This window comes from Contarinia nasturtii, unplaced genomic scaffold, assembly GCF_009176525.2.
Source record: "Contarinia nasturtii isolate CC-2019 unplaced genomic scaffold, AAFC_CNas_1.1 Cnas_scaffold_1037, whole genome shotgun sequence".
Classification (NCBI taxonomy): domain Eukaryota; kingdom Metazoa; phylum Arthropoda; class Insecta; order Diptera; family Cecidomyiidae; genus Contarinia; species Contarinia nasturtii.
The window spans coordinates 7,177,717-7,189,163 of record NW_022198383.1 but is presented as its reverse complement, the minus strand read 5'-3'; the positions used below and the strand labels follow the sequence as shown (position 1 = coordinate 7,189,163).

At 37.2% G+C, this 11,447-nt stretch overlaps 1 protein-coding gene across 2 annotated transcripts; it reads left to right on the top strand.

Annotated features, from left to right (window-relative positions):
* Nucleotides 1-4,162: 4,162 nt before the first annotated feature.
* Nucleotides 4,163-7,410, top strand: LOC116344301. Of its 2 annotated transcripts, XM_031772780.1 has the most exons (5): nt 4,163-4,283; nt 4,425-4,880; nt 5,098-6,005; nt 6,084-6,909; nt 6,970-7,410. In XM_031772780.1, the coding sequence occupies exons 2-5, from the start codon at nt 4,451-4,453 to the stop codon at nt 7,044-7,046; spliced, it is 2,241 nt and encodes a 746-aa protein (XP_031628640.1). In that variant the 5' UTR covers nt 4,163-4,283; nt 4,425-4,450; the 3' UTR covers nt 7,047-7,410. The 2 variants fall into 2 exon arrangements, with proteins under 2 accessions (XP_031628640.1, XP_031628639.1); XM_031772779.1 differs by having other exon boundaries at nt 6,084-7,410.
* The last annotated feature ends 4,037 nt before the right edge of the window (nt 7,411-11,447 follow it).

Genomic DNA, 11,447 nt, shown 5'->3' with positions numbered 1-11,447 from the left:
CTAACCACTGCCATCATTACTGTCAATGCTGCCGATATTAAACAACCGTTGTGTTGTCGTTACAGATGCACTCCGTCACTCTTGTCTTGATTCAAATATATTGGGGATGACTGTGTGAGTCTGATGATTGTCGGTCGCGAGATTTTGTGTGTATGTTTTTTTTATTTTTTCGTTATCGTTTCGCATTACTCACATTCGAGACGGTTGAATTTAGGAAAGGAGAGAGAGGTGGGGGAACATAAACTGTATGTCTATTTGCAATATTTGTATGTGATCGGCTCACAGCTAGAATCGCACATAATATTTGTAATAATTTACGAACATAGACTTTAATAACTGTATTCTAACAATTTATTTACACAATTTCCAAGTCGAACCAATATATACATGCAATGTGCGGTTTTGTGTCTGAAGCGAAAATAAATCGCATCAAGCGGTTGAAAGGAGGTTTTGATGCAATTGAGAAAGGCGTTTACACTTTGTAGTCTTCAATTTGTGTTGTTATGCTCACAATGTTTTACTGATAATGAACCTCAACAGTTCGGTGTGTGTGTGTCATGGTTTTGCGGTTTCAGACAAACTCGACGAGCAGATGATAATGTTCTAATTTGACATTTCCATCGGTTTTTCAACTTTAATTGACTTCATTGTTATAGTTATCATTTACGTGGCCGTATTCGATCTGACAGCCGATAAATAAATGTGCGGCTTTGCCGCGAGCACATAAGAAGAAGACCGTCTATCATTTTTGGCCATTGTTAAATTATCTGTGCAAAATCCATTGGCAATGTGAAAGCAAATGAAAAATGATTTTGATTTTAATCACATCTCAAATGAATGGAATGTTGGCTCGCCCAACACGTGCCACATTTATTTTTTCCTCTTGATTAAATGCACATTTGTTACCTCTTTCAGATGAATGACATTAAATATCGACAAAGTTTTATTGATGTTAAAGTTACGACTGCAAATTTCACACAAAAAACTTTGATGCCAAAGACGATCCTTAATCATTCAATAGAATAATTAATGACAACAAACGTGTCTCATAATTGCAAATCACAAACGATGTGGTTAGGAAAACGTAGCGATGTATTCAATAAGAGGGTAAAAAACATGTTAAATCTCACTGGAAATTCATTTCTGTTATTTGATGAAAGAAATGGAAACGTTGTGTGTTGAACACAGTATGAGAGTACACAGAGCCGTGCAAATAGTGTGGTAATGAATTGATTATCATAATTTGCCAAATAAATAAGTGCATCTGGTGAATTGATGAAACTATCGGATATCGGAAATTATAACATACAACTCACGTACACCGCATATACATTTTATTGATGATCACGAAACGAAACGAATTGAATTCCCGAATGCACGAACAAATTAACGAGTGATTATTAAATACGATATGACTTACGTAGAGGAGACGCGATGAAGAGACTGAATAAAATAGAAAAAAACCGCATTTGTCTGGAAATCGATTTAATCGGTTGTTCTGTGCACAGCAACCGAATTCGCACCCACATCAAATTCAATTTTGACTATTTCAAGAGAAATTGACAACCAGAATTGTTGAAGTGAAAATGTGAAATGTATAAAGATTTATTTACTTTTCTTATCTGCTTTTGAGTATACCCAACGAACAAATATGTAACGTTTTTAGGACATTTTAACGTTAAAAAATGTAACGCTTTAACCCATTTTTGTGGCAATTTTCGTGTCAAATGGAAGGTAGAATATAGGCATAATGTGAACCACTTTTTCGGCTTTTTCGTGTTGCGATACACAACAACATCTTCTGTGTGTTTCGATTGTTTCTCTTTTTGTTATTATATTCTAAGAAACTGTAGCGGCAATACAATGTAAACAAATGTAAATAACATAAACTCGTTGAGTTCATAATATCGTATTCATACGATTGATTTTAAGCAAATAAAATTTGAAAAACAAACCGGAAAAAAAAGAGGATGAAAATACAAATCTTACTCTCTTCTCTCTGTGTGTGTTTCGATTGTGCATGAATAAAAAAAAACATTGCGTAGGAATTTCAAGTGACTGTGAAATACATTTATAAATGTACTTTTTTTTAGATTTGTTTGATTTGATTTTAGTTTCAGAAACCTTTTTTTATTTTTTTTATTTTTTTTATTTCATAATTCAAATTCGAATTTCGAATTCGAAACATGTTTGAATGTGTACGACATTTGACAGTTTGTAGCTGTGTGTATTGGTGTGTATCATATCGAAGCCGATTTTTCTGATTACATTCAAAATGTGCTTCGTAAACATTGCATCGTATCAATTAATTTCTTTGAACTAAATAGGGATTTTTTCGCATCAAAATATTTTGAAGTTACGTAGGTTGCTCCATAATTTTTTTTAAAATGGTACTTATAGTGTTGCCCGATGTAAACCATTGTCATATTCGTAAAGTTTGATGTTTTGGTATGTATTCGTGCCCTGAACCTTTTGTCGTACGAACGCTATTTGTATTGTTTACAGTGACTGGTAAACTGCGACTCAACAAAAAAATGAATTTTACACGTGAAGATTTTCGTAAAATGATTTACTACGATTTTCGAAGTAAATTATCTCAACAACAGTGTTTCGATCGACTTCATTTGGCCTTTGGCAATGAAGCACCAACCCTTCAGACAATTTATAACTGGTACCGAGAATTCCGTTGCGGTCGTAGTTCGCTCAAAGACGAGTTTCATACAGGTCGTCCAAAATCGGCTGTTGTGCCACAAAACATCGATGCTGTCAGAAAACTGATTATGGAAGATCGTCATGTGACCTACCGTGAGATTGAGGCATCTTTGGGCATTTCATCCCACAGCATACATACAATTTTGCATGAACATTTAGCCGTAAAAAAGATTTGCTCTCGTTGGATCCCACATAAATTGACCGATGAACAAAAAATGGCTCGTGTGAGTTGGTGTAAAGAAATGCTCAAGAAATTCATTCGTGGTGCTTCAAAAGACGTTAATAAAATCGTCACTGGTGACGAATCGTGGATATATGCCTATGAGCCCGAAACGAAACAGCAGTCGACTGTATGGGTCTTCCAAAATGAAGATAACCCAACGAAAGTTGTTCGAGCAAGAAGCACTTCGAAGCGAATGGTCGCCTGTTTTTTCGGGAGAAGTGGTCATGTGGCAACCGTTCCACTAGAGGATCGTAAGACCGTCAATTCTGATTGGTATACCACCATTTGTTTGCCCGAAGTGTTTGGTGAAATAAGAAAAAACAACCACCGTCGCAAAATAATTCTTCATCACGATAATGCGAGCTCTCACACATCTTTTCAAACTACTCGATTTTTGACCGGTCAAAACATCGAACTGATGGGTCATCCACCGTACAGTCCTGACCTGGCACCCAATGACTTTTTTTTGTTCCCAAGCGTGAAGAAAAAACTACGTGGTCAACGATTTTCGACACCAGAAGAAGCAGTTGAAGCGTTCAAAACACACGTTTTGGAGATATCAGTTTCGGAGTGGCACGAATGCTATGACAAATGGTTTCATCGAATGCAAAAGTGTATCGATCATCTCGGGGAATATTTTGAAAAACAATAAAACCATTTTCGACAAAAAACAACTGTGTTATATATGTTTTTAAAAAAAATTATGGAGCAACCCTCGTATTGTTAAGAATAAGGTAAGTAATTATGGTTAAGTTGCCATTGTGTTGAAAAAAAAAAAACAAAATTCAGTGATTAATAAATGGAATTCTTGTACATGAGATTCATTTTTTGTTTATCGTCATTTTAGCAACGGTTTGGTGTGTTTGGAACGTAACTGTAGAAGTCACTCGATGTCAAATGGAAAGATTCACAGTCCGTTTTGTGACAGTCTTTGTTTTCATTTCAAAATAAAAAAAAAACATTTTCATCGTTTTAATCAGGACACAGCGTTATATAGTATAAGAAGTTATTGATTTGAATTGTGATATGAGTGTGTTCTCATTTTTTGTTTGTAACAAATTGTGCTTTGCTTGTAAAAGGAATTCTTGAGAATTATGTGTGAGTGTTTATATTAGAGTATGAAACATTTTGTTTGTCGTCATTTTTGGCTAACATTTGTTCCAATGATTTTGTTTGTTCGATGTTAAACGGATAAATTCACTGTTGGTTTTGAGATTGTCTCTGTTGTTATTTCAAAATAAGAAAGCATTCATAAAATTGACGGTGAATATTCCAACAAAATTTTCATCTGCGGAATATTGGAAAACATTTCATCATTTGAATCAGAATACAGAGTGACATCGTTGAGGTAAGAAGTGATTAATTTGAATTGTGATATAAGTGATTGTCATTTAAATTGTGATCTCATTTTATTCGTAATCTATGCTTTTTTTGTTGCATTTTTTTTCTAAATTTGTGTCTATTTTTTATTTTCGAATAATTTGATCAGTTTTTTGAGAATGAACAGAAAAAGACATGGATGACGACGAGCTCGATGATAATCAACCAGAAGAAAGCAAATACGTTGTAATAAAATGTGGACTTCAAACAATCCTGCGACAACAACATGAACGGATTGAAAGTGTTGGAGAAGTTGTGACCAAAATGCTATTCGAGCGCAGTGTTCAAATGACAGAAGTGGCAGCATTGGCATCACTTTCTATTCTTTTTATTTTGAATGAAGCACTTGATAATGACGATCGTGCATTTTTTTTGAAACCACATCCAAGCCTGTTCATTGCCGATTGTTTCAGAGCGGTATTAAACCAACACGTTAACAATATCAATAGTCAATATCGGATATTGCCCGAGTTTCGTTTCATGGTAGAAAGAAACAGTGAAGAACAGTTCCGATGGCCAGATGATGAAAAGTTGGGAAATGGTTTGAGATATTTTTATAAACAATATACATGGGGTCAATCACGAAATTCTAGTGTATCTAGTTTTTAATAAGATTTCACTAGAAAACTAGAAAATTCTAGTGCGTGAAGTTGGCTCTCAGTAGTTTTTCATATAAATTATATGGCCTTTGGTGTGAAGTTGGCTTCGTTTGTGACGTCATTATTCGCACTAGATTTACTAGTTTTTCTAGTATTTACTAGCGTGATTCGCCCCATGACAATATATCACAAACATTCAAACCAATACCAACACATGGTGTGAAAAACGACTTGAGAATTTTTTTCGAATGCGTTGTTGGTATCGCAATCGATTCCACAATGGCTCAAGATTTGATAACATCGACATCAGAAATGCCAAAGAGTTTTCATATCGATTTAAGAATTTAACAAATGGTAATAATGGTAATAATGTGGATCCACAACGCGTTGAAAAATTCAATATTTTAATGAGAGATTTGACTGAAATTGGATGGTCGGGAACAGTGAGTATGAAATTTTTCGCAAAATATCGTTGGTTTGAATCACTGTGGTTGTTCGGTCAAATGCAACGGCAAATAGAAGTGTATCACAGTCATGCCGAACAATGGTATACCATTCATGAAATGTTTCGTAACAATCCGAACTTTCAAGAGCCAACAATCAATCGACCACCAAAAATAAGCAGTTTTGCTCTTATACCATTATGCGACTACCATTTGAAAAACGTGCGATTGGACATTAAGGACTTGTATTATAAAATTGTAAACGAGCTTGATTTGGTGCCTTCTTTTCTCAATACGCGGACCAACCGGATGAATAAGAGAAATTTAAAGTACTACACCCAAACTGATCGATCAGGTCTATGGAATATGTTGTTCGATGTCGGTAAAATAAATAAATTGGGCAAATCGAAACCATTCCATCATCAGATTTTGACCGATAGTGTTTCAATATCCATAATGTACAAGAAACCACAGCGACAACAACGACCACAGCGACAACAACGACCACAGCAAACAACCCAAGCGAATCGGGGGCCGGAAAAACTCATTGGCAAGAAATACATCATTGGAATCGATCCGAATGAAAAATCGTGGTTAACTGTAGTGCGTCGCAACATTCAAAAAACACCTGATGAGCCGGCTGTTGAGGTAAGATATTTTGAAATGTAATTTGAAATGGTTTTGAATAGAAACTCATAGTTTTTTGTATCATTTTGCATTTTGAAGGAAAACATTATAATACCAAACCAGCGTTTTCATTGGGAAACTCAGCAGAAAAAACGAGACAAAGAAGCGAAAAAGTTGGCTGGATGGTTTGATATCGAAGAGAAGGAACATCTCAAAACCTACCCATATCGTCCACCATCACCACGTAATTCAACATGGAAATCATACATTGAATATCGCATTAAAATGTTACGAAAAGGAATGGCAGCTTATGCGACGCGTGAATATGCACGACTGGATTTAGACCATCACATTCGCTCGACCAGAGTAAATGATCAAATCGCCGTGCGTGTGACAAACAACAAACCGTCGTTGGTTCAATTTGGTGCTTGGGCGATGAAACCCGATCGACCGTTTGGAATAAAAAAGCGTAAAAGATGTCCGGGATCGCGTAAGTTTCGTGTGAGCATTAAGAAACTTGGACATTCAGAAGTTGAAATGCAAGATGAATGGGGAACATCACAAACATGCGCGAATTGTCAGGAACGTTTTCCAAGGCACACAAAAGATGATCGATTTAAAGTGTGCTACGATTGTAGAGCGAAAAAGATTGATGGCCTGCCAGATTCAGTCGCTGGACTGCCAGATATCATTGTGTCAACGGTCAACAGACGTGTTTTGAGAAGAAAACGTGCAATTATTAAGCGACAAATTATCGATGGCAATCGTGAGGCTGTGAACGAAAAAATTCGGACTGGGCGTTTAATGTCAAAGGTTAAAGTTACCTACAAAAATTGGCCATTAAATGTTGATGATGATGATGTTGTTCCACAAACAGTTACTTGGCACCGAGATATTGTTGCAGCAAAATGCATTATGCTCAAAGGTATGAATCAATTGGAAACAGAATATTCATTATTTAATGTATTTGCTTTAAATTACATAGGACTTTGCCGGATCTTTGATGTACCATTGCCAGTTTCATTGTTAAGACCGCCGGACTACAACAACAATGTCAACTAACAAACATCATCAATTAATCATACATTCAAAAAATTACATAAAATAAAATATTTTAACTATTATAGTTAGCTTAGCTAGACATGAACAGACTATATAAAGTCTTGTGGTCTAGTTGTACAATAGTACAACATTGTACGGAGGGGGAGTGCCCGTAGGTGAGTAAAGTTTTTAATTTAAAAAAAGTATTTTATACCCAGTTCAACTGATATTAATGGTTGTCTTTCCCTTTTTCCATGTTTTCACACCTGAATGTTCCACCATGCCAAACCTATGGAAATGACTGAAACTACACACGAATCTAACCCCGAAAACGACCGTCAATATGTGCTTCATAATGGATGCATTTGCCCTATCAATTGTTTGCTGGGTATGTTAGAGTTATTCAAACACGTCTCATGCGCTACTAAAATTGAATTTAACTTTTGTCCATCAAGAAAATTTGGTGTGTGTGCGTCTTTTTGGACAGTTCACACCATCGTCAAAGTGTTTTGATTCGATATGAACAAGTTTGCATTTTTGTTGTTTGCTGTCGGTTCAAATGTTCAAAATTTAACTCCATCTCTATTCTCTGTGTGTGTCTTTTACTTTCTGAGCCGGAGACGTAACGACAACAACTTTAACAGTATTATGAAAGGATAAGAAAAACTCCAAATAAAAAAAATTTCTCCTATCATATTCAAGTCAAGCCATTAACGCTTGACAATGTCGTAGCATATATGACATCTGATTTCAATTCAACGATCGTGATGTTATCTTCAGCCTCTGTAATGATGATGGATGCCGTGAAAATGTCTACATTTTACACATTAAACTGCCTTCGTTCAGCAAAACTGATGCACATCGTCTGAATATTTGCATAATAGACTATTACTTTAAAAATATGTATATCGAAACAGTTTTTTCTCCCTTGTAAACTAAAATCAGAAACAATTATTTTAAGGCAAGTGAATTCGATTGAATAAAAAAAAACACGTCGAAGAAACTCATGTCACATTCAATTTACGATTTTAACTGACAGCCGAACCGATGGTATTGCTGCTGCGTTGAAAATATTAGTTTTTCAGAAAGTTCTAATCCATACATTTGTGAGCTGATGTGTGTTTCATTCACGTATGACCATATCACCATGTGAAGAATATGAAGAAAATGAAGAAAAGCTGATCCTATGTTGAAAAAAAAGAAGAAAATTTACGTGAATATCTTACAAAATCTGTACGTGATGTGAATTAAAGATGCTCTCTGAATCAGTTTGTTGCGAATTTGGTTCCCCTGAAACCCACCGCTCGTCAACGCATACACACAACAACTCAAGCGAAATGAATTTTCCAATGATAAACATAGACACACACACATTTATTGGCAAATGTACATTTTCCGGTTGTCTTGATTGCATGCAGTCTTTAGTTCTGTTTGAACAACAAAACAATAAACTTACCGGCCAGTTGGTTTCCAAAGAAATTTTAACGGAAATTTGTCGCACTCCATTAATATATTCTTACTTTGATTGAAAAAGCGAAAAGAAGTAGCAAATTGTGTCTCTTAAGAAGAAGAGCGGAACAGTAGAAGATTGTAGGCCATGAATCCGTAATATGTTTTTTTTTATTTTCTCGCAATAATGTTACATCTTACCTCTTGATGACAAAATAACCACCTTTAACGTTATTTTCTTCACGTTTCAAGAATTTATTAAAAGATTTACCTTGACATTTAAAGCCTCAAAATATCTCTAACCTATAGCCTATAGGCCTATATACAGGGTGTTTCATATAAGTGGCTCACTTTTATAGAGTGGTAATTTCGAAAAACTCTTTTGGGGGATATTTTAAGGGTGAAAAACTAAGAATTTTGGCTCAGCCGGATTTTTGAATTTTTTCCCAGGGGGTGGAGGGGGGGTCAATTTTCCTCAAAAATGAATATGTGTTCAAATCGGTCAAAATAAAATTAAGAGTAAGTTTGAATATTTATTCTTTTATGGTTGCAATGTGTTCTGGGGATCTTCCTCTACAAGATAGACCGATTTATAGGTCGGTCAAAATGAAGGGGGTGAGGGGAGGGGGTCATGTACATTGAAATTTTTCTACTTGATTTTATTCAAAATTGCGACACGACAACCAAATTTTTTTTGCTTCTATCGTGTTTCTCGAGTCCGTCTCGACATGATAAGACACTTTGTAGAACATTTCATTTTGATTCGGGCCGGCCCGGGCCATCAATCAGAAGTTACGCCAGATTTTTCACCAAAATTTTCGCTATCTAATTTTTTTTTGTATGAAATGTAGACCGACTGCATCTACTTTCCTTGTCCCTATCATGTTCCTTGAGTCGGCCCCTACAAGATGGGATAGTTTTTGGAAAATATTATTGAGATTTGGGCCGGCCAAGACCGAAAATTTAGGCGCCAAATCGGCCATTTCACATTTGGCACGATTTTTCGAGGTTCAGCTCAAATGAATGTTGATTTTTTTTACCTCTATCGTGTTCCCTGAGCTTTTCTCTACAAGATAGAACCATTTCCCATTAAATTGGATTGGATTTGTGTCGGCCATGGCCGAAGACGGAGGCGCCAAACTGATTTTTCCGATTTTGGCACGCTATTTCGGGATTTTTCCAAAAATGAACTCGATTACATATGGTTTTTTGGTCCTATCGTAATCTCCGGACCATTCTCCACAAGGCATGTACATTTTTGGATCCTTTGGCTTTAATTTGCGCCGGCCAAGGGCCAAAATTATGACATTATAACCATATTTTTACCAAAATTTTTACTATCTAAATTTTTTTTGTATGAAATGTAGACCGACTGCATCAAATTTCCTTGTCCCTATCGTGTTCCTTGAGTTGGCCCCTACAAGATGGGATAGTTTTTGGAAAATATTATTGAGATTTGGGCCGGCCAAAGCCAAAAATTGAGGCGCCAAAACGGCCATTTCACGTTTTGCACTATTTGTCGAGGTTCAACTTGAATCGATGCTGATTTTTTTGTTTTGTAAATGTTGTGGGGGCAAAAAGGGGTCGAATGACACATTGGGTGAGGTCGCCCTCCACCTCCAGTGGGGCAGAGCAGGGTGAAATTCCGAAAATATGCTTAAATCGTAGATAAAGGCCCAGAATGGGGTTCAATAGCCCCCTATACCCCAAAAATAAGGTCATATTCGGATTCCTCGTGAAAAATAACCCTTATGACTCATAATTTGCGTCATCACTTGTACCCAAAAAATAACGTGAAAAATGAGTATAAAATCTCCCTGATAGTGATTTTAATTAAAATTCCGAATATGTAACAGGAAATCAATGAGGATTTTTTTACAGTCAACTTTTGTCGTTTTGGTTGATTTTCGAATATTTTTCAATTTGTTGGCAAAAATATTCTTTAAATTGAATCAAATTGTGAGAATTTTTTACCTGTGTTACATCAAAAAATTTCTATCGAGTATGCGATAGAAATTTTACTTTGAATGTCAACTGTCTTTCCTGCGTCCAGGGCGCCTCCTCGTGGTGACGGTGGTAACAGGAAAGAGTATACACTTACAAGTGTAATAATACTCTTTCCTGGCCAAAGCCCTGGGCGCTAGGCGTATGTATGATATGCCGTCATGGCGGGAAGACAGGATGAATATCATGACTCTAGTGTCCGTCCTAGAGAGGAAGCTTCGACGACGGAAATGCCGGTAGGGGACTCCCAGCCTTCGGTAACCCAAACCACGACTGGAGATGCCTCTGGAGTTCGTCCTGGAGGGGAAGGCTCAAGAGCGGCGGACTTACTGGTAGGGGTCTCCCAGCCTCCAGTGAGGGTTCAACCCGAACAAGCTACTGGTCGAGCATTTACAAGAGGACGGGGCAAACGCACATACCACAGAAGCCGTGTCAATTTGGCACAATTCCGTCCTCCCTTGGTGAGGCCAATCGATGATCCCGCAGCTGATAGACCGGCAACACCACCGCCACCGCAGCAAGTGCCCCTGGCCGCACGATTCCATCGCAGGATAGTGAATCGTATGTACACAAATGCCGAAAAAACGGACATGTACAAAGTTTACATCCGATCCAATGAAAATTCGGCGAAGGCTTTACGGGAATATGGGCGGCAGTACCCTGATCGGGCCCAACCCCACCGCACTTATTTCAAAAGGCTAGACGACCATTTGAAGAGGTATGGGTCGTACGAGAAGCCACGACCGCCGAGGAGATTAGTGGCCACTGATGAGGACCACGCCATCAATGTGCTGGCAACGATGCAACAGAACCAGCATACATCGTTACGGCAAATGGAACGGGAAGGTATTTCCCCAATTACTTCGGCTAGCCGAATATTGAAGAAATACCATTACCATCCATACAAACAAATCCGAGCGCAAAAACTCCAGCCTGGTGACAGACAGCGACGTCTAACATTCGCAAGGC